Source organism: Opisthocomus hoazin, chromosome 1 (assembly GCF_030867145.1).
Source record: "Opisthocomus hoazin isolate bOpiHoa1 chromosome 1, bOpiHoa1.hap1, whole genome shotgun sequence".
Taxonomy (NCBI): Eukaryota; Metazoa; Chordata; class Aves; order Opisthocomiformes; family Opisthocomidae; genus Opisthocomus; species Opisthocomus hoazin.
In genome coordinates, this window is record NC_134414.1 from 151,751,983 (window position 1) to 151,776,014 (window position 24,032).

Sequence of the window (24,032 nt, forward strand, 5' to 3'; positions counted from 1 at the left end):
CTGATCCTCCTCCCTCAAGTTTTCCTTTCACATACGTGGGTTTTTCCTAAAGAATCTCTCTTTTTAATAAACAGATCACCAGCCTCAGCGCTGAGTGCAAGTAGGTGCACTGAACTTCTGTTCCTGTCATCCCAGCCAAGGCACTAATCACACAGAATTCATCATTTCTGCTCAGTATCACAGTAGCTCTCTGTGTGAGGTTTTATGGAGGCAGGGAGTATTTGTTGTTGTTGTTTCTTTAATACATGTGCTTGGCTGTGGTTAGACCAAACCCTCAAGCCTAGAGATGGACCAAGAATACATCACTTGCTTACAGCATGCCAACATAAATTTCTGTTTTCTTCCACACATTCTCCTTCCAGGTTCATACAGCTTTGGAAATCAAGTCTGAGATTCTCTGATTAAGCAGCGTAGCTACACTAATGTGAAAAATAAGCTCGCAGTGGTGCTGAACTTGTAAATAGCATCACACATTCCAGGCACCAGCAAGACTCCCGCACACCTAGCTGTTTATTTAACCAGTGTACAGCTTTAATCGTCCCACCTCAGCCATCTTTCCGTGACTGAGCAGCTCCATTCAGCATTACGTTTCTGGTAAGTATTTCAAGTGATGGGGGTGGGGGGAGCACACATGCAAAGATAGATACTCACACGGACACATCCATCGGCAGCCACAAGTTTCTTCAATCTTAACAGCAGGCAGATTGCTGTGACATACCGGTTTTGGCATCCTCTCACAGTTAATTTGGTGACTCTCCAGAACTGTGTAATCTCCTGGAAAGCATGTCACAGTGTGGCACTGGTCCGGTAACGTCCATTTGTCACCAGGCTAGATAGGGAGACATGGATATTTAACAACTGAAAAGAACATGGGCGGAGGCGAGAAAAATGCAAAACTTGACTGCTGCCACACTCCTACAGCTAGTACGTAAAGTGACACTGACAGCAGTGCTGCTCAAATTAGCCTTGGATAATTAAATAATAGAATGCAGCATACTGAGGACTTCATGAGGATGCGAAAGTTTAAATTAGCAATGCTGTAAGAAATAGACCCTGAAATTCCAAGCAAAAGATAATAGTCTAGAATAGGAGATGTTTTGTTACAGCAGAATTGAAGAATCTGGTACTCCATCTATTGTTAGCTTAGCCATCCTACAGCCTGCATGGATAGCATAGTCAATACAGAATTCCCCTCAGCTTCTCTTTAAATGTCAAAGCCTTTAGTTTTCATAAGCTATAAAATTATTTTAGAAAGAGCTCTGAGCACAGATGGTCACAGCAGAGCAGGAATTAACAATATTTGTTCCAAGCTAGAAAGGCGTGGAATACTCTAGTTACTTTATCCACAACTCGAAAACTTTAAAACAGTTCCTCACTTCCTGAAGGGAAATTGTTCCTTTACCAGATTCAAGTTATTAGATACACATAGTGGTTTTGTAAAATTAAAAATAAAAATATATAGATATATTCTTATTTTCTATAGGACAGCCTAAATTTTAAGGCACCAGGATTACATACCACGAAACGACAGGGAAGCAGATGTGGAGAAACATCTGTTTCTACAGAAACAGTGGTTCCATGAACTGGCTAACATTTCTTGATATTCACTAGCAGAAACACGTGGGGAAGAAAAGGTGATTTCTATTGGGCAAGGTTATCTCCCATCCTCTCCTTTTCAGCTTACCCATCATTCCCCTGACAGAGAAGAGCAAAGGGGAAAAATATCTACGTAACAACAGCATAATTCACAGGCTGTTCTTGGCACTAGTGTGCAAACCAAGAACAATGATGTAAAAGTACTGCTCTGTATCTCTGAGTTACGTGATACCATCAAGTCTAAAAGAGAACTGCCAGATTTGCAGCCATAGAAATTTACATATTAAATACGAATTAATTCACCGCTTTCAATTATGAGTTACATACTGCTTTGTATGTTTTGGGACTATGAGAAGGGAACTTGTCCTGAAAGCGGCTTAATACTTCTCAGGCTTGTGAGCCCAGAGGAAGCTGTGAAAAAGTAACATGAGGACCTTTAAGTACAGAAAAAATATTTAGATCGAAAGTGAATGATTTTTAATTACAGTTGTCTCGCCTACAACTCACAGAAAGTGGAGCACCTGGAAGGGTACATATACAGCTGTGCAAGTCTGGCAAAGGACCCTGCAGCTTCCACACATATTTAATTGTTTTTATTTCACTCCTTAACAGGAACGTCTATTGGAAAACATCTAAGAGCTGGACAAGAAAAGCAAAGCACAGCACATAAAAGAAAAATATCACTTGAAGGATCCAAACAAAGCCAAGAATCCTGGTGCAAAGGAAAACACAGGGACTCTAAAGACAAGGAAAGCATAAATCCCAATTGATATGAAATCGTAGGAGTAAGAAAACGACAGAAAGGAAAGCAAAAGCAGAGGTTTCTAAATCGTGAAGGATAAGTCTGCTGAAACCGCTGAGCCTGCCAGCACACCAGAGGAAGCCTCAGACTTCCTCTCTAAGGGAGCTCTGAACCTATGGACCTGGACTTGCACACTCTTCCTCTCACTGTGCATCTGCTGGACAGAGAGCCATGTACCTCGACCAGGTTCATCAGCTGGCACCTTTTCATTTAGTTACAGGATATGATAATTTGGCCACTGGATATGACAACCACTAAAAACCTCCACGGATTCAAAGAATGACTGAACAAATTAATGGAAGAGAAAACTGTTGAGCACTATGAAACATAAAAAGATGCCACTTGCAGCTCAGGATGCCCGAGTCACAAATTGTTCAAGGCTAGGAAAGTTCAGGGAAGTATCACATATGCTTACTTACATTCTTCCCTGACTTCTGTTTTTGGCCACTTAATACAGGGGACTGGATGGATTTTTGGCCTGACCTAGCACATTTGATCTTCTGTCCTTGTGCTACTGACCTTAGCCACAATTCATCCTTCCAGAGTAATTTCCAGGTTAGAGGTAATAAAAAAAAAAAAAAAAAATGTAACAAGTCACATCACTATTGATATTAGATAGGATTTAGGCTGAGTTTTTTGATCCCAAGAACTCTGCTTTCCTTGCAGACTGCAAGAGATCAGTTCCCACAATCTCCAGGTGCACGACAGACATCCTGCCTGGGGAACCGAGCCTCCTGCAGTAACTCTGAGTAACGCCTGAGGTATTACGGATCCGATGTAAGAGCCTGTGTTTTCTGAACTAGGAAAGAGCCTTGATTCTTCACCCCTGGGGAGTTGTGGACTACGCTGGAAGAGGGTAACGGGCCAGCAGTGGCACGTTACTGACCATGAGTCAGCAGAGGAATTCAGACTGTGGGTGCTGAACACCAGAGGCAGAGCATTTCCACGGTGTCCTGTAGGCACCATGGGATGCTCAGTTGCCTGCTCCCAAAAGGCAATGTCAGCAGTGTCCTCTAAAAACCATTTTTTCCAGCTGACAGAAAAGGTAACACAAAATCCCCCTAAAGGCTACCATTTGAAAGTGTAATTCATTTTTGTACAGACTGGAGTCTAGTCTCTTTTAGTCCAAAAGCATTATAGCCAGAACGGAAATCGTGCTTTAAGTCTATCACCAAAAAAATGAAACCTGACATGGCTGAAATTCAAGTTTAGGATTCCCAGCACTTATCTACCTGTATCTCTGTCTGCTTCTAGGAGCCCAGAGGCCTGAACACATGAAATTCTAATGAATAAACAACAAGAATCTGATTATTTTTTGTTTTAAATTAAGAAAGTTTTTCAAGCTTAGTTTGTGTTTGTTGTTTTTTTCTTAATTAGGCTGTCAACCTCAAAGCCACCAGGTTATACTTAGTGTCTGACCTAGCTAAAGCCTTTCTGTGTTGTGACCAGCAGACTGAGGCCACCGTGTAAGGCAGCTTTGATATAGCCATATTTCCCATGTCTAGACAATTCGTAAGCATTTCTTTATTAGCCACATCCTTCCTTACAGCCACGTCTTCACAAGGGAAAAATCAAAGGAATATTATTAAGGTGCTGGAAATTCAAGGTAAATCCTAGGGCAGAACTTGTAACTGACCCCTACTAGAAAACATGTAATAAGCTTACGCTAATATTTTTAAATGTATGTAGTACCATATACATTTAAAAACTTTGGCATCTCACCTGAGATAAAGGAACTGAACCATTTACAACACCTACATCAATCTTTTCTTAGAGCGGATCACTTCTGAGAGATCAGACAGGTTAACAAACATTTCTGAGCATTTTCTCAGGTTTAATAAAAGCTTTTCTGCAAAAAAAACACTAAGAACTTTGATTTCATTACTTAAGAGATGGTTTTCCCTAAAGATATGACTATCACACAATAATTATCTTCCTATAAAATTTTCATAGGGACAAGGTATTTGTATTTTTGCTGAAGGAGAGGGTCTGGACAATGCACCTTTATTCTGGCCATGTCTAGCTTTCCCAGAAGTTCTTTCACCAGGAGATGGAACTCTATTTTTCTTTGTCAGGGAAGACACACACTGTCACAGGTTTTGGCTCTGCACTGCCTTCAACAGCATTCAACACACTGCAAGATCAGGTGTCATTAAAGAAAATCTCCTTTGTATGCAAAGTTATCTCATCAGTTCAAACGCCAACATTTTCCTCCTCCAAAATAATTCTTAATACTTCATATCGTCCAGCACTTTTTGTTTCAGCAGTGTGCCCTGGCTGCCAAGAAGGCCAATGGGATCCTGGGATGCATTAGGAGGTGTGTGGCCAGCAGGTCGAGGGAGGTTCTCCTTCCCCTCTACTCTGCCCTAGTGAGGCCCCACCTGGAGTACTGTGTCCAGCTCTGGGCTCCTCACTTCAAGAAAGATGAGGAGCTACTGGACAGAGTCCAGCAGACGGCTACCAGGATGGTGAGGGGACTGGAACATCTCCCCTACGAGGAGAGGCTGAGGGAGCTGGGCTTGCTCAGCCTGAAGAAGAGAAGGCTGAGAGGGGACCTAATAAATGCTTATAAATATCTGAAGGGTGGGTGTCAAGAGGATGGGGCCAGACTTTTTTCAGTGGTGCCCAGCAACAGGACAAGGGGCAATGGGCACAAACTGAAGCAGAGGAAGTTCCGTCTGAACATGAGGAAGAACTTCTTCCCTCTGAGGGTGACGGAGCCCTGGCACAGGCTGCCCAGGGAGGTTGTGGAGTCTCCTTCTCTGGAGATATTCAAGACCCACCTGGACAAGGTCCTGTGCAGCCTGCTGTAGGTGACCCTGCTTGGGCAGGGGGTTGGACTGGGTGACCCACAGAGGTCCCTTCCAACCCCGAACATTCTGTGATTTTGTGATTATCTGTGAAGGTATTCATGGTCCTGCATGAAATTCGTAACTTGAAAGCCAGATGGATGACCCACGCAATACACTTACTTTCTTTTTGTTTCCATCCTCATCTATACATTCTCTGACAGGGTCTGAAAGAGAAACAGACATCTTTTAGCCATCGCACTCCCTTATCCAGCCTTTTAAGTAGAGGCTGCTTACTTTTAATAGAGATTGCTTACTTAAAAATATGACTTGGGCTGTAAAAAGGGGTTTTTTTTTTTTGTGTTGGAATGTGAGAATCCCTACCTGAAAACTGCAGGCATTTGTCCAAAATGTAGAAAGGTAAGTCAAAGAATGCATAGTTTGTTACTGCTTGCATGACCTGACTTCTGCAATAACATTGGTCCCAAAATACCCTGTGAGCAGTAAGTAGGGTCTGATTCTACAGGACGGCTTTTACTGACAGCCAGCTCTGCCCAGGTGGTACTTAAAAGAAGATCATGGCTTTAGCTCTGAAGCAGGGTCCAGCCTTACTTCTGAATCTTGTGATGAATTGAGAATATTTCTGGTAATCAGTAGGTAATGGGAATTTACACAGCCATGCACACACACATTTATTAAATGCAGAAAGAAAAATACAGTGAGTAAGCCCCAGATAAGATTTCTCAGCAACTAGTGCAAGTATGGAAATAGCTGCAATAAGAATACTCAATTTCTGTTTCAACATATTCAGGCATTACTGTGATGGGCAGTTTTTTATATAACCAGTTAGATGGTCACAAGGCACACACTGAAATGCAGTTTCTGTGGGTATGTGCTCTCCTAACACACCTAAAGATATATGGAAAGTAATTTCATGTAAGTACTATGGTATGACAATATGATAAGCACGCATTATGCTAGTATGTATATGCTCTATGCTCTGTCTTTTCCAGAACAAGTAATGTATTTTGAAAGCATTTAGGAAATCTTTTAAACCTTTTTAACAGTATTATTTTTGGTACACTTCCATACATAAAGTAAGAGTCCTTCCATACAAGAAGTCCAACTGTATGAGTCTGGAGGGGAAAATTATATTTTGCAGATCGTAGGAAACTTTAACAAAACAAAACAGAACATAACTCCCCCCCCCCAAAAAAAAACAAAACAAAACAAAAAAAACAGAAGAAGATAGTTTCCCACCCCATAGCAAAGGCTTTACCATCAGCAAAAGGGAGAGGGTAAACTTTTCAGATTTAGGTGTCTAATATAAGCCACCTGTCATTCAAGGTTTTGAGCATATGTTTTGTGCTGTTGAAAAAGCTTTCCTAAAAATGCAAAGCTTTCACCTCTAGCACCAATAGCTTACAGCACAGATTGCAGGAAGAAAATAGTTACTGGTTTTAAATTCCTGCTCCCCATCCTATATCTTCAATCAATGTAATTTAGGGCAAGAAAATCGCATATTTTGCAGTGTGAGGAGAGGAAATGCATCTTTAAAAGCTTATTTTAGAAGAAAAGAAAGAAAATGGCAGCTGTTTAAATCTAGAAAATGGCAGCTGTTTGATGCTCTGGAGAGATTTTAAAATGCCAGAAGTGATCCCAGTGGAGACCGATCGGATATCTCTAAGCTGGACTGTGCACACTTTGCAACTTCCTCATTCTTAGTGGTACTTGGCTCTACAAAAAAAGTCCACTTCTCTGAATGGAGACGTAACTAAGCCCTAGTAAAGCTGGTAAAAACCTACACAATGACTAACACAATGAGACAGTGGTTTGCATAGAGAATACATAGGTGCTATTGTAATAGAAATAAAAAAACCATGAGTAATAAATATCCATGTACACAAAAACCATGGAGGGAAAAGAAGTAAAATACTGACCAGAGCTGAAGTAAGTTTCATTAGATGGGGGGTATTGCTAGCTATAAATAAATGATTGCTTGTTTAAAATATTTTACACTTTTTTTTCCGGTATTTGTTTTCCTGGAAAAGTTAATTTGTTCTTTTTCTTTTTTTTTTCTTACCCTTTGGCTGAATTCTGTGTAGACATACATGTAACAACGCTTAAGTCTGTGCAGAAAAATAAGTAATTTGAAATCTTTACTCATAACTAACTTGTACCATTTCTGAAGCGTGCCCCCCATTCATTCACGACAGCTTGAGCTTTCCTAGTGTCCTTCAGTTAATGATGAGCCGTGATTATTAATAAGTTCATAGCTCGACAGCAGTTGCTGCAAGTTGGTTAATTAGAATAGCTGTCGGCTACACGCTGAAAGGGCTCAGATTTTGTTTTACACCTAAGTGATGGTGGTGGTCTAGGTTAGCATTTGTGATGATTGAAACACTAACAAACAAGCATTGGGCTGACTGCTCAAATCAAGCAAAATCATTCTGGTTTCGGCATTTCAGTTTTGGGGTTTTGCTCCAGCTACAAGGCTACAATTATATTGGACTTACCCATGCACACTTTTTTGATAAATTCACTATTCAACGTGATCATAGTGGATAAGTCTTCAAAATTCTGAAGCTTCATAATTCTGTTAGCAGCTGATGGCCCAGTCAAAGTCCTTAGTTGCTCTTCATCATATCTGTCCCCAACTCCAATTGGAAACAGGGATACCCCTAGGAAAAGAGAATAAAGGGTTTTAAAAGCACAGTGCACAGGAGAAGGAGGTCTTTGCTGTTGTATTTTCTTCATTTGCTTCTTAAAAAAAAAGACTGTGAAAAGTTTTTTCCAACAGTTAATTTTTAAGTTTTAACTGCATCAGTTCCTCCACATAGGCTAAAGGCAATTAAGGACAGAGATGGTGATGCTCTAATCACAGTGTTAGCTAAGAAGAGATCTATTAGTCCCAAGCATAGTAAGATCATGCATGGTCAACAAAACACAGCTGCAGACTTAATAACAACATCTTCACTTTTTTTCGAATGTAAAAAATCTCAATATGTTGTTTTCTTTCTTCAGTTACATGTTAATTGGATTATTTTCAAGGCATTTTATTAAAAAATAATAGTTGTTATTCAGTACATGCCTTATTCATTAGCTTTCAAAGCAACCTACAAAGGAATTCACTGTTCCTCAGCTGAATACCTCAGGAAGCTGAGGTACAGAGATTACAGCCAGAAAACCTGAAAAACATCATGCAGCACACATTGATACCAAAAGCATGTTCTTGTATAGGTCAGTGCAGAATCTGACCAAATCCTGTCTCTATTATTATTACAGTGAATCTTTCAAGACTGCAACAGTACTGAACTTCTAACATCAGATCACTTTTCTGTCATCCCTGGCTATACACAGAAACTGGGAAAATTAAATGCCACAAATTTGTGAAGCTTATGGAAGCTGTTAGCTTAAATTGCAGATTGGTCCTGAATTTACCAGTAATTCAAAGGCACCTTCATCAGGCAGGTTTTGTTCAGGCCTGTTTCTTACCAAAACTTTACACACAGTAAGTCCATGTCAGTGAACTTCTACGAACACACCAGTGCTTTAATTTCTCATCCTTTGTTCTAGTGCATTACTTACAAAGCAACAACTCTGCTTAAAAATAGTGACGGCGAAACGAGACTCACTGTTCACTCTTGCAGAAAGTGCAGCAGCCTCCACAGTGTCTTCTGATCTCCCCGACACGATGACTATCGCGACCTTTGATGCGCTGGGCCTCCCTCCGTGGGATTCCGACATTGCATTCTGAACTACAAAATCAATGGCTTTTCCTAAGAAATTAAGAGATAAATGAAAGATATTATAGAAGACTTATGGGGAGCTATAAAACTAAATCTTACTTCATATTAGTAGTTTATACAGTACTGGAAAATACTTCTTCTTAAAGTACTTTTCATGTCTGCTTTATTGCTGCCACATGAAAGATCTCAGCTATTAAGAACCTACCAGTACTACTAATACCTCCCAACACAGAAGGACCACCTTTAGCCTCTCAGTCTCTGAAGTAATGGGAATTTTACTGCCTTTCCTTAGCCATGAGGATAAAGTTATGGTCCTCACTTTAGTAGTTACCTTTTTTTGAAAGTGTTACTATTGCTCTACACAAAAGGAAAGAAGGCAACGTAGAAGATGTAATTATCTCCCAATTGCAGAACAACAGTGACATCCAGTGGCTACCTGATCTAAAACTTCACACCACTGAATCACACACACAAGTTGCTCTGCTCCCAGAGAAGATCTAGTCCTTCCTTAACTTGGTCAGCTTTCTCCACGGGTATGAAAAGTGTAGCTTGCCTCACTAAAATCAGCAACATCTCCGAAATCTAGACTCGGACTAACCCATAATATACCTGGGTGATCCATATTTAAAAAAAAAAAAAAAAAAAACAACAAAATAAAGCAAAAAAAAACTCACCACACAAGACACAAAAAAATTCTGCCTTAGCTCGGGTCACAAACTGGTTTAAACAGGTAGCTGCTGCCCTTTCATTTAACATCTGTGAACACTCAGGCAAATTTTTGTTCAAAATCATGACCTCATCAAGAAAGCATTTTGCTATTACTTGTATTTAGATATGTGTTTGCACAAATATTTATACTGGGAATGATGATATGGGGCTTTCTTAAAAGCTCCTTTGGGCTTGGAAGTTATCAGGTCAGGAAGCAGGAATGATACCGTGTGACTGATGTGACATTCAGGGCAAATAGTGAATGGTGAATACTAAATACCTGAAAAACTAGTTCCTCTGAGTAATCTGCAAGAACTGTGGAGCACAAATATGTTTGCGTGAGGAATTCACTGACCAGTTTTAAATAACAACCACATTTGTAAAACGCTGGAAGTCACATCGCAGGTAATTCACCAGCACACCACCAAAATATCTTAGCACACCTGAACATTTTGTGCTCCATCTCTTCTTTCATCATGTCACTCACCCCTTTTCACTGGTAGAAGCAAAGACCCTTTTCCCAAGCTGCTGCAAGCATGGACAACCTCTACGAAGCTCACTCAGCACACTGATTGTTGATAACATTGCTACAGCAACTGGATATTCTACAAGGCTTTAATCAGCCTTTCAGGAAGAATTTATTCCTTGGAAGAATCTAGTCTAGAACAGGTATCTGGTAAAAGCCCAAATGTCTCCTTTGCCACAGTCCTGGTTTGGAGGTGACATTCCCTTCTCAAATACTGTTGCTTTCCCCATCCTTTCCTGTTGTCTCACACCTTACGGTCCCTGACTGACAGCTTTGTATCCCCTTCCCACCTTATCCAGACACCTCTTCTTCCCTGGGTAGCCCATGATCATTATTTCCTCCCGAGAACCTCAGCCTCAGCTTCATGTGTCACCTCTCCGCAGAGATGCCCACAACTGAAGCGAAGAACTGAGTCCCACCAGGCCCTGCCAGACCCACCACAGGAACAGGGTCCTCCTCAGCTTCTCTTCCTAGAAGCTTCCATCTATCACGCGCCGTTACCTCCACTAGCCATCTCCTGCCTAGAGAGCGTCACATACTTTTCCAAGCAACAGTTTTCAAATAGAAAGATGCATGTTTGTTTAAATCAAATGCTTTTTGGAAATGTCAATTATGATCAGAAGGAAAAAAAAATAAAAATAAAAATCAACAGAAACCTTTCAACAGCATTTAAGAACAAGATGGGATGTTTCTCTTTTGCTTCTTGCTATGTAACAATTAACTTTTATTTAGTTCTTCCAACTGTGTAGTTTCATTCTGTTCTTATAATCTGATTTTCATTTCCACTTTAATTCTGAATTATATTTTACAAACTAAATGAAAACACTTTAGAGTTTCTGTTCAGTGAAAAATCTCAAAATTTTAAATGTTTTTCTACTTGCAACAAAGCATATTTTAAATCCTTATTAGTTGGGTGATGGCAATTCCATTTCACAAATTACTATTCCTGACCAGAAAAATTAACTAACCCCAGGTATTAACTCACGTCCTCTACAGCTGTCTCATAATCATTGCTACAAATGGTTTTGTTTTCCAGTTGTTACTCTGTATGTCTGTAGAGGTAGATGTTAGGTGCAGAATGGCATGTTATCTATAAACAACTAAGGGATAAAACACGATACAGAAAATTAATATGACTATATTCCAGTCCCTGAGATTGCTTCAGGATGGTCAGTGTGCCAGAAAATTGACTCATTCCCCTTTTGTCCTATAAATAATTACTAGAAAAGTATTTCAGCTTTTAACTTTCAAATACTTTAGGTTGAACTTTTGGACAGCAAGGCTCACGAACGATTTTTCACTCATCTGTGAACAGTACTTGGAATTTCTGTGTCTGCCTTTCCTCAATGACCCCTTGACTTTTGTGTGGTTGGTGTGGTCACCAGCTGCTCCAGCTCCATTTTTCTTGCTCCCACTAATTCTGAAAACTTTAGAAACTTCCATACATATTGCAAACTGGAGAAACCATTATTTTAATAATTTCTAATAAAGAAATCAAGTTCCTTTGTAACAGGACCAGGGACTATTTCAAAGTCCCCCCAAAACAATCACTCAATTTAATGCATGGAAAATTTGTTCTAGTGTCCTAAAAACTCTTTGGATTTCTCCCCTTATTTTGAAGCCAGCCCTAGAGAAGAGAGCCAGGTGTCTGAAGACACGATCAAATGAACACTTTTGTCCTGCTAGAGAGATTCAGAAAGTCACCATCCCAAGCTGGAAGCTGTCACCTCTCAGTTGTTTGTCTCTACATCTCACCAGGGAGGGTAATAACAAACTCCTCAGGGGCCATAATAAAAAATATTGACTGCTAATAAAATAACCAACTTGAGCATTTTCTTACTACTAGACTGCAACGTAACAGCAATCTGCCATTTTCATACCAGTAAAGGAAATTTTAAATGTTTACACTGAAATAAATCTTACCACACAGAAAGCTATCCTAAGACTGGAAGGAGAGCACACAGCATCTTGAACATAATTAAATTAGCTTTAAAATGACCAGGTCTGAGCCATACGGGCTTCAGCTCTCAGGAGACCACCTTGGGTCTTGTACTCGCCCTCGGTGGCTGACATCTGGGTCACTGCTGCTGCTGGCACCACTACAGCTTGCTCTGAAATACCCACACACGTCGCAAGCGCATCTCTGGCTGCGTTAGTGCCGTAGCAAGCTGCTGGCAGAAGGAAGGGTCGGCTCCCCCAGGACCCCCAGCTGGGCATGCCTTCCCCGTGCTGCTGCCCACCCGGCCGGCTGCCTCAGCCAGCTCACCCTGCCTCAAAAATAACCGCTCCAAAACAAGTGCATCGTTTCCAGGCATTCTAGTGCTTCCCTCAGCTGGCCGACAGCCCAACGCGTGCCCCTTCCCGCAGCAGGCAGGCAATGCAAGCGTGCAGCGCTGAGGTGTCCGGGGCCGAGGCCGAGCCTTTCTGCTGCAGCTAGCCCTTCAACCCAGTTAGCTGCACGGGACCACACCATCAGCTATTTATTTCAGTGATGGACCTTAGAGAAAAATCAAAGTACTAATAGAAAATACCCTAAATTCTCCTCAATAAAATAAAAACAAAACCTTTTTTTTGTCTTTAAAGAAAACCTGGCAGTGGCCAAAACATTATTTTCTAGCATTGACAAGGGGTATCATGTAAGCCCCAGTGAGGTGAATGGGAGGTTTGCTACGGGCTTTAAGGGTTACAGGTTTTTAAGGATTTTCTCCTTGTGTGCACGTGACCCTAAGCCTGGACTAGCAGCCAACACATTCCCACACACTGAACATAGGAGTAAATTATGTTAATCTCATGTATTACTGTTACAAATGGTTTCTGTTTCTCACATGCATAATGTGCTATTGAAAAAAAAAAAAAGGCTACAAATGGGCTTTGGAAGCAGAATGACTTCTATGCCCACATGTATTTTAGGCATTAGACATACAACCCATGAGAAATCAAGAAGGCAGTCTCGAAGCCAAAAGCCTCCATCACATACAGGAGAACAGCAGAGCTGAGAGCAGCATGACACACAATAAAAAAAAAAAAGCTGTTCCCAAAGGCAGTGGATGCGATGGGGTATGCGTGTTAGGTCATCTGTCTCTGACCTCCTGCCCCCTCTTCTCCTGCTGCCTCCTAACACGTTACACTTATGCTGGTCCTGACAGGCATAATGGCCACAATTAATTTCACACATGCACACATCTCCCCTTCCCAAATTTGACCATCTAAACTTTTATCTGGATAACTGAACAAAAAGGAGCTTGCAGAAGCACTGAGCCCCCAGCAGCCTTTCAGCTCAGTCAGCAGAGCATGACTGTTAGTCATTGGACACGTCCAGAGAAAAAACACAAATAAATAAAAAGACAAAGCAAAACCCCATCGATCTATGTGGGCTGCTTTAGAAAAGGTGGGTCGGTCATTCCAAAGGCTGCCACCACAGCACCAACATCTCCTCCCCATCTTTCAGTGCTGATACACTCCTGACTACACTGTGGAGTACAAAACAAAAGTCACGTTTGGCATAATCATAAAGAAAAAACAACAGAAGACATCCTACAAAGATGGGGGGGGAAATGGAGAAGGGATGGCATCACTGCACGGTCATCTTCTCTCAGCTAAGACCATGAATATTTGATGCTGAACTTCTGACAGTCAGAAAAGGCTTTGTAAGAACCTTTTTCTGGTTGCCTCAAACAAGACTACTCAATAAGGGCCAATCAGCTGAGCAATGTGTTGTGTTTTTTTTTAAATCACCTGATGCACATTCAAGTCGGACTCATATTCTGAAGTAATAATTTAGAATGGTTTATGTAGCAGTTCCTGCAAGGCCTGAAAGCCGATTAAATGGACATAAACAAGCTTTAAGGACAAAACACAATCTGTTGAGTAGGGTTGGAGGTGTTTACTGGAAGTCTACAGGGAATTACACTAGGTTCTGCCTTATTGAATAATTTCATTAATGATTTGGATAAAGGAGGAAAAATGTGTAAAAAGGCATGCTAATCTGAATCACAGATATTAGATTGGGAGCAATTACGAACATCATGGAATGAACTGAAAGAACACAAGGTGCCCTAGAAATGCTTGAAATACATCCAAGAAATTAAAAACAAGATTCAACACAGAATAAGCCAATCTGGAGGAAAATAAACCAATAGACGGACATTTAATGGTTTGGTGGGTGCCTCAGGGAAAGCAGAAACTGCTTAAAAGCAACCTTTACAATTATTTTCTTTAATTTTGTCTGAAATGAGGAACAAAACGTAAAGCCCCAGTGAGGGTCTGTGGAGTTGTGACAGACAAGGGATTCCAGTTCGGCGGAGGTTCCTGCTGGGAACTTGTGAATCACTGCCTTAAGTGGCCTCAGTGGTTTTGCTAACACTTCTGCAACATCTCGACCAAAAAAGAAAAAGTACTAGAAGAGGTCTTAATCACCCACAAGTACTGAGAGCAGCCTGGGAAAGAAGCAAAAAAGAAATTGTTCCTCAGCACTTGAAGAGGTATAGAAAAAGCCAACAATATCTGGACTGTAGGTAGTCCAGATTGCATCTATTTAATCCAGCACTTTTCTAATCAGGAACACCCTCCATGATGATAATCCTGAAGCTGGTCTTTATAGCTTAATTCACGGTCTTGACTTGACATTGAATTGGGTTTTTTTAACTGCAAATAGCAGATAATTTCAATTTTGAAACAAATTAGCTATTGTAAACTGATCCCACAGATCAAAGCTTTAAATAGTCAGTTCTTAGCACATTGATATTCTGGCATTAATATGTGCCAAATAACAGAATGGCTCAACTCTTTACGAACAGCACAGTTCTCTCAGTCCAACAGCCCACCAGCACTGAAAGGGGCAGGCTATGATGTCCCAAACCCTACCCTCTGCTTTCCTGGATCTGCAGGGCACAAATCCTCCATTTCTCTTACCACCAAGGGGTTGTGACGATCCCAGGCTCCACCAGGACCACACTGAATGCACAAACCTCATAATAAATTAACTAAAAAAACCAAGGAAATAAACAAAAAAAACTTGTCAGGACAGTGAATTAAAATAGCTCAGGAAAGGGACTAGTAGAAACCCAAAGCTGGCTTCAGAAAAGAGCTGACACCACCAATTCAGAAACAGAAGCAGGGGAGAAAGTGAGGAAGACCTCTGTCTTTCAGTGGATGGCAGCCCTTGGACCAGGGCAGCTGCTGGCAAAACCACGGCCTTGGGTGGGTGATGGGGGGCAAGATTTTGAAAATTCTGCATAGACTGCGTCACTCAGGGCAGAGATCTGAATAAAGTGCTGTGGTGGGCCTTTGCTTCCTAAACCACAGGCGGTGGTTAGAAAGGAAACATTTATACTTTCTTAATCATGACAGGCAAAGCTAAATGCCGTTATTCAAATATGTTAATAACTATAGAAAGTTTCAGTAAATATATTTAAGATTTTTTTCTTAAAAGAGGAGGACCACAAAATTTTATTTTCTGACAATGCTTTCAATAGAGCTGAGCCACACAGATCATACTTCCTCCAAATTTTGAGTCTGAGGCAGGCAGTGGGCGTGGAAAACATCAGCCTGAACGAGCTACTTTTAGTAAAGGTATAAGCAAGCAAAATCATGTTTTTATAAAGTGTTAAGCGGTATGTACTGTAAGGATTGCTCAGTGTGCTCCCTATGACTCTCCTAAATATCCACAAATGCTGAACAGAGGCATGTTTATGTGATTCCCGGTTCTCTTGCATAGATCACTCTTTCAGCTGAATGAAGGCTTATGCAGTCGACTCTTGCTTGCAGTTAGTTTTCTTTATTTTCAGTTATTTCTTATGTGAAGTTGTGTACAATTTCATGATGTCTGAATATCTCCAGAGCTTATTCTCAGTAGGTTACTTATGCAATAAGATAACATCAGGCAGATTTTGGCTCAAGCATGGGAAAGCTTTGTGGTATAGGCTGCTCTTTTTTGTTCTGCCTATGCCCTCAAATACTCTATTTATTATTTTTTTATTTCTGAGTAATACAATGTATCTCTCTCCTGGAGTTTCCTTATGGCTAAATGAAACAGAAGAGGCAATGCTTGCTGCAGTAAGACTTTTGCAGTGATGGCAACAGAGCCTAGCATTGCTCTCTACACATACAGCTTTTTTGACCAAAATAGGATGATTTGGATCAGCAAAGATGTTTCTACCATAGGGTAGCACGAATAAGAAGAAACAGCCCTGGTCTGATAGTAATGATATTTTTGATAGGCAAATCCTGATCAGGCCCTCCATAGGCTAGAAAACAATTGTAAAAGCTACCTAGGGAACTGCAACATTCAGACTGAGCCATCTAGACTTTTTAAGCAGCCTCTGTGTTTCCAGAGGCCTGAGCACAGACAGAATGACATGAGTGACACGCGTTTCCCACGGATGCCGAGTCTCCTATAGTGTCAGCCGAATTCACACACATTACAAGGTGCAGGACAGGACCACAGTGACTTATTTTCATTACTTCATTTGGGAGGAACTACTTCTACTCTATCCCATTTTGGTTCATTATACCACATCCTTCGTCGTGGTCTCTGAGCGTTTTCCAATGAGACATAAACAAATCACTAACGAGTATGTCATGTGGCTGCCTCTCCCATTTCATTTCCCAAAGGCCGTGTTTTCTCTGTTTATCCTGTAGTTCAGTGTGGCTTACTATACACATTACATGGAAGGCTTCATGAAACTTATCTATTTGTACGTAACAATTTATCCCACAACGAGCCTATAGAAGTCTCATCAGCCATCTGGTATTTTTATTTCTCCAGGCTGAGAAAGCAATCATAGCTAATCCTCCTGCGAACTATGGAAGTCAGGTTTTATTTCTCACTCTTCTGCACCAATAACTCTTTACAGTCTGAAGTAGGCCAAAGACCCTAAAAATCTGTGTACTCCTCAACTCTTATAGGACCCTAATGCTAGGTGACTGCCAGAGCAAATGTGGTTCCAGTCCAGAAGAACAAAATTCTCAGGGTATCTGGTGAAAGATCAGATATGCTGTAGGAGAATCATTTTTTGCTGAACCCTACAACAGATACATGTGTGTGTACTGAATTTCCACAGGCCCAGTGGGAAATCTGTGTTATGTTTTAACACATAAAAATTAAAGTGGACATGTTTTTCAGGATACAGTTGTCTGGAATAGAAGACAACATTTCACAAGCAACTCTTCAGCTAAGGTGCCACCTTAGGTGATCCTTGCTCCCTGGCACCATCTCAAGCCTTGTGCCAGACCAAGTCCTTGTGGGACCAGCACGGCAACATGGGTGAGGGACCTGAACCACCCAGAATATAACTACTGTTTTGCTAAGTTATTTTTCAATCAGATCATTTACACTGGCTCAGCACAGAGTAACAAACATCTGGCAAGGGCAGCTACTGAAGTCAGCATAAGCAGTTCTGCTGCTAAATGTCTAATCAACTAATTGATGCTGAAAGGTTAGTGATCAAATTCTTCACTTCTTAATTAATGTTTTGCTTGCTTGAAAAATAACAAATGCAAATCCTGTGAATTACTTTAAGGCTAAAAAGAAGCAGGTTTTCTTCCTTCCAAGATAAATCCTAATTTGATTTAGGACCTATGGATACATTTTAATAGAAAAAATTGAACCTTTACCAAGAAATGTACATATAGAAAAGATATGAGTGAACTAAAAACACTGAGGATCCTACTGCAGAACACTACCACAAGAGCACTGATATAAACTGGTAATTGGGGTCACGCTATATTTAACATTTCTGGGATTTTTTTCCCTCTTGTTTAAACATCAACAGCCACATAATCACTCACCTAGTCTGGTAGGACCTTGCTCCCTTTGCTGAACTGAGCGCACCATCTCTACAAGCTTTTCAGTCTCTTGAGGCATGTTCCATGAAATTTCTAGATTATTCTCCCTGGCATACTGGAGAACTGACACCTGAATTGAAGTATTGCCTGAAGCAGAAAGCAGAAAACAAACATTTTAAGCAGTGCATGAATGTCTTCTAACAAATCTAAAGGATACATTATTGTTGTGTTTTACATTAAGCACAACTAGACAGTGATTTTCCATCAGAGTGTGAAAGCTGCATTTTCAATCAAAAGATCAAAACTGAACTATTCCCAGGTGAAAAAATACGCAAGTACTGCTGGAAACTGTTGCTTTTCTGTCAGGAATCAGCATGCAGTATTTTACCTCAGATCAATTTGATCAGGATTGGAGAAAAATCACTTTACTGATCTCCAGATATTCTTCCTTTTCCATTTTAAAATTGTCTAAGCATCACCTTTTTTTATGGGCACATCATTTTGCAAGAGTGGTACTCTGATACCCTGAATTTCATGGGCCAAGCTCCCTGAATGACTACATTTCATGCAAATTTCCCTCTGTCATACACCACTTGAGTGACATGCATCAGGCTGCAGCATGGGACACAGTGCACCCAGGGAGCATGAGTTGCACAGGGCAATGAAGAGAAATTCCAGGTTCTGCTGTTCTCTGACATCCTGGTTCTGCTTAAAAATTATGTAAGAAGTATGAATAAAATTATTAACAGAGGGTTGATATAGATAGTTAACAAATATCAGACTTGCAGAATTGAACTGGGCAATACATTGTTGATAATCATCAGCTGTACCTCTCTTTCTGGTCTTAGAAGGACTTCTACCGTATACTGCAGTTATTTATGTATATAGCATATTATTCTTTATCGCTGCTTTGTAAAACATTTATGAAGTTAATAATAATTTTGATTTCATGTACCCAAATGTTGCAGCACTATATTGATCTGAATATTGTCTACTCACCACACTTTACAGTTTTTTCACCATCATCTTAAAGATTTTAAAATCAAGGCCTTAGTGAGGAGTTATTTCATAGCTACATTATTATCGTCTTGTTGTCAGTGATGTAACATTTGCTATTACAGGCTTCAAAGATAAGGAAAACAGCTAGGCTAAAATAAATTATCTGTTGGTTTGTTGTTTAGTTTGTGTTTATTTCACTTGGCACGCTCCCCTATATCATGCAGGCACACAGTTTTCAGAAAGAGTGTCTTCCATGTATGATCTCTGAAAAATCCAAGTTATTCTAAACATATAGAAATGCCATACTTCTCCTCTACGAGCTCTCTAATTAGTACAAGTGCTGGTAATCGCTTCTTTTGGGAGCACAGGTATAATACAAACATGTCAACACCCAGTTGAAAATACCAGCAGCAACAGCAGTTGCTCCATGGAAACGGTTTAATGCTGAATTGAAAAAGTACAATTCTGATCAAAAAAATACAGGTTTGTTAAATGCTACTGGGAAAACACAGGATTCTGTGCATCCCCTGCCACGTGGATGCACTTGGTGCAAGGACACATGATGTCCTAATTTACTACATGTGCCACACGGTCCCTTCTGGTACGTGCAGGATACAGGGGATTCTGCCAGGGTGGCTGCACTGACAGTATCTGTGCCGAACGACCAAACTCGAGGTGTACCTCCCGTCAGCACATACTCTGCATGCTCAGTGAGTCTAGCACTCCCAAAAAGTGTTTGTCATCCAACACGGGTCAGGAAATGAATCTTAAAAAGTCAGTTCCAGCACCCTAGGTTAGCCATAAAGGGCTGGTGAGACCCACAAATGCCAGTTCCAAAGATCAAAACCTTGCAGTCGGACCAAACCCGAACCAAAACCCCTCTGAGTTATCCATTCTTACTTGAACCAGAACTGAACTTGAACCATTATTTTTAAGTCTGCTGAACCAAAAACAAACATGTATTTTTGCTTTTCTGACACTGAATAACAGTTCAGCTAAATCTCCACCCTGTGACAGGGATCTCTGCCTGTTTGGCACACACACTTCTTACGTCTAGTACAGTATAAAGGGACACGCTCATCAGAGCTGCTGTCTGAGCTATTTCTCATCACATGATACCTGGAATTGGATGTCAGCCCTTTATTCACCCGAACCAGAACAGCTTGGCTTGGGAGGAAATGTAACTGCATCTCAACCAAAAGCTTTACTAGTCCGATTTCCTCAATACTAACTTAAATTTTTTTGAGGGATTGGAATGACTCATTTAAAATCGAAAATTTAAAAAACTATAGTGGGAAGCTGTTTTGTCCTGTATAAGCAAAACGTCTTTATGCATTTGAGTTAAAAGACAGATACATACTGATCTCAACTCTTTCAATAAATGCCTGTATAAAGTTTTTCATTTCCTCAAACTCTGATGCTCCAATATGGGAACTTCCATCCAGAAGAAACATGACATCCATTGGTTTGTTGCACAGCTCTGAGGACAGGTGGGGGTGGGGAAAAAAAAAAGGTTATTTACACATTCTAACCAGAAGTAGCATCTGCTAATCCATTGTTAGGAGCAGAAAGGGCAGAAATACCTGCATTTTGGGAAAACAAAGCAGGTCAATGACCAGTTGAAACAATAAGTAATGCCCCTTTAATGAAAACCTTGAGCTTTATATTCAGTGGGATACATTCAACTCCTGCTTTTCTACTAATGGTATTTTACTCTCAGGTGACTAAAACAAAAACAACAACAAACAAACAAAACAACCAAACCAAAAAACAACAACAAAACCCCAATAACAACCATACCAAAACACAGAGTACACCCCACACCACCCCCCAAAAACAACAACAAAAAAAACCAAACCACAAAAACAATGAAATCTCTTCCAGAATGAGGAAGTGTAATTTTAACTTGCTTGAGGCAGGCAGATCAGAATATCTTTTTTCTTCTGTCACCCTCCAACCTATCTGAAAGCTACTGTACTTTGCTGACAGAGGGAGCCAAGGACTTCCGAGCCTACAGAAGGCTGGCTGCAGGTCTGTGCTTGGTACTGCTGAACTGGGGCAGCACCCTCAGCCTCCAGTGAAGACAAATGGTCCTTCCTCAGCATTGGGACAACGAGATACCAAAGGAGATACGGGAACCCTTCAAATTTCAGTGACGTGAGGGGGAAATGGAGGAGAAAGGATAGAGGAAAGAGGAAATTGCACAGAAAATACATCCAACTTTACCTGGAATTTCTGTCCAAAGTTTACGAGAGCAGCATGACTGCAGCACTAATTCAGGTGCTTCTTCAATAAGTGTGCTATAACTATGCAAGATAATTGGGTTATTAGGCTGACTGATCTTTCTGAGCTCTTGGATATTTGCATTAGGGGTTATGCCTATGGGTATAACATTTATGCTCCTGGGAGGTCGTGTGATAACATCAGTGGAAGGACTGGATGACACCATATATACCAAGTGAGGAACGTCTTGCCTGCCCCCATTCACTAGTGTAAATGTGTGTTTGGAAACATAATCGAGGGCATTCCCAGTGTTGGTAGCCTTCCCTCCTTGGTAAGGTATGCTCCTCACCTTCTCAATAATACTTTCCTTTGACTGTATTTCCCTAAAGGAATACTCCAGAGTGACAGACTCTGAATACTGCATGACTGTAATATGAATATCTTCCTGTCCTATATTCATTTCTGTGATCACCCTTTCAAGGAACTTCTTGACGATTTTGAAATTTTCCTCCCCTACATTGTCAGATCCTTCCACAATAAAAGCAATGTCCAGCCTTCTGCGGGGGGTGGGGTTTTCTGAAAAGGGTGGTGGCGTTGTGAGTCCCCAAGGGGGAAACAGGACACTGGATCTTGCTGGAGTGGATGTAGCTTGTAACAGAGGACTTTCTTCAGGTCCCAGCTCACAGAGATGATCAATGAGGAGATTCCTATTATCCATTAGCTCTAACACGTTGTTCATTAGGAAGGCTTTATTATCTGGTGACTGCTTTTCAATGAACCTGATTTGCTCCACATTAATGTATGGTCCAATCCCCACAGGTATTACTGCAATTTTTTTATTCTTCAAAGCTGTGAGGATGCTGCGGAGTTTTCCTGGAGACTTGCTTGCTATAAATAGCACTGCAATTCTGGCAGCATTGGTCCTTTCTGCTTTCCCAAAAACATGAAACACAGTGTATTTAAGGACTTCAGCAGCAGATGCTACTTCATCACCTGTGTATTTTATGCTTTGGACAATTTTTCTCATCTGGGACTGTGTTTTGATATCTTTAAGGCCAAGATAGATTGTGGGGCCAGCCCTATACACCAGAATTGACACTCTGATTTTCTTTTGGGAGATGTGGAGTTTCTTCATCATGCCAATTATGAAAGTCTTCAGCTGTTCAAAGTCCTCCTCTGACAGTTTATTGGAGCCATCCATCAGGAAGGCCAAGTCCATCATCTTGCTGCACGAGTATTCACTGGCTGGTAGTTCAATGTCCTCCTCTGGAACAGGTGTTGTCGGTGATAAGGTGTCCTCCACTGGCTCACAGGCTATGCAGGTTAAGTTCTTCCCTTCACACAGACTACAAGAAACACCAAATTTAACTGTAAAAAAATCAAGACTTCTAACAACCCATCACCCACATATAATAAAAGAATGTCCATACAGATACAGTTAAATATCGCAAAAACACAATAAAAACAAAACATGATGTGAATGCTTTTTTCCCTGCCCCATTTCCTCACAAATCCCCACGAGGTATCGTACAGCTAAATCCTATATGTCCACGTATGTTTTTTTAGATCCAGGAAACATATGACAAACTATGACATGTTTGTCAGAGGACGCTCTCCTTATAACAACTTTTGGCAGAATGTGTAAAATCTGTGTCTGAAAACTGTCTAGAAACCCACTGCATTTGAGGAATATGGCTACCTACAAGCCACTGGTGGATTGAACTGGTAGATCTGGTTTGCTTCACAAGGAAGAAAAACATAAGGCAAATTGGAGGCAGCTAATGCAAAGTCGAGTAGGAAAGACGCTTTTAGCTCTGATACGACTTAGCAGAATCTGTGAGAACGCTAGGTTTACCTAGGTTTTAACCTTAGTGAAAACAACAAACGGCCTTTTTTCTACCTCTGAAGTGCACTCCTTTCCTTTTCTTTTTCCCCGATTCATTTTGTTTTGAATACAGCTTTGGCACATGTTCATGCTTCATCTTCTATGTCTCCTTTGTTATCTTCCCTTTATTTACTATGTTCTCTGTTTAAGTCCCTTTTCTCATATCGAATTATGCATTTCGTCTATAGCTGTTATCTCTTTTTAGTCCTCTTTGTCCTCCCTTACCATTCCTACTCACATCCATTAGTACATTTTTTTCTTCCTCTTTCCACCTCAGCTCCCATTTTTCTTTTTCGCCCATCTCTCTCTTTTCCACTATTCATTCTTCCATACCACCATGAGATTTTTCACCTCTGTCACCCTCCACCTTTTAGGAATTAGTTTATAATTCATCTCTTTCTATCTTCAGCAAGGCTTTAACGCTTCTACCCTTCTAATTCCTGGTTGCATGATTCTCCTTGCTTCACTTAGAGCAAAGAACACGACCGTACTCACGCACAGGGTGCTACGGACTCAGTCAATATAGTTTCCTTGTCCTACTGGGCAGTCCAACAAACAGAATCGGAAAAGCTTATGAAAGAGCAAAGACCAAAAAACGCTTGTTTTCACTTCCAGAGAAAACCCAGTATGTACCAACTGAATGAGTCAATACTGGAAAAAGGTGTCATTTTCCAGGAAAAGACTTCACTTTACACGTGGCACCTGAGTATAAGCTGTCTTAGTTTAAGCATTACATTCTTTCAAGCTGCTTTTAGTGTCTTCCTAATTGAAGAACGCACAGCTACTTTTGGCATTAACATATAGCAACACAAGATTTATTATTTGAATCCTAATATGAACGAGCCTCTTCTAGTTTCCAATTTCCTTTGGATATTTGCTCTAAAACTCATTTTTGTGCAATATTTTCTATTGTTTGTACAGATGGCGTAGGCATCTAAATTAGGTGACAGCTATGCAAAAGGATGTTTCC

General features: G+C 40.7%; 1 protein-coding gene across 1 annotated transcript in view; it reads right to left on the bottom strand.

Moving 5' to 3' along the window:
- Positions 1–24,032, bottom strand: part of VWF (von Willebrand factor) — a 145,887-nt gene that overhangs the window by 48,827 nt on the left and 73,028 nt on the right. Inside the window, exons 28-34 of the mRNA XM_075441816.1 lie at positions 21,181–22,523; positions 20,315–20,434; positions 17,959–18,102; positions 8,823–8,966; positions 7,704–7,868; positions 5,371–5,414; positions 652–829 (exon numbers count right to left, since the gene is read on the bottom strand). Of these exons, the coding sequence (XP_075297931.1) occupies positions 652–829; positions 5,371–5,414; positions 7,704–7,868; positions 8,823–8,966; positions 17,959–18,102; positions 20,315–20,434; positions 21,181–22,523 (2,138 nt within the window). The remainder of the gene's footprint in view (positions 1–651; positions 830–5,370; positions 5,415–7,703; positions 7,869–8,822; positions 8,967–17,958; positions 18,103–20,314; positions 20,435–21,180; positions 22,524–24,032) is intronic.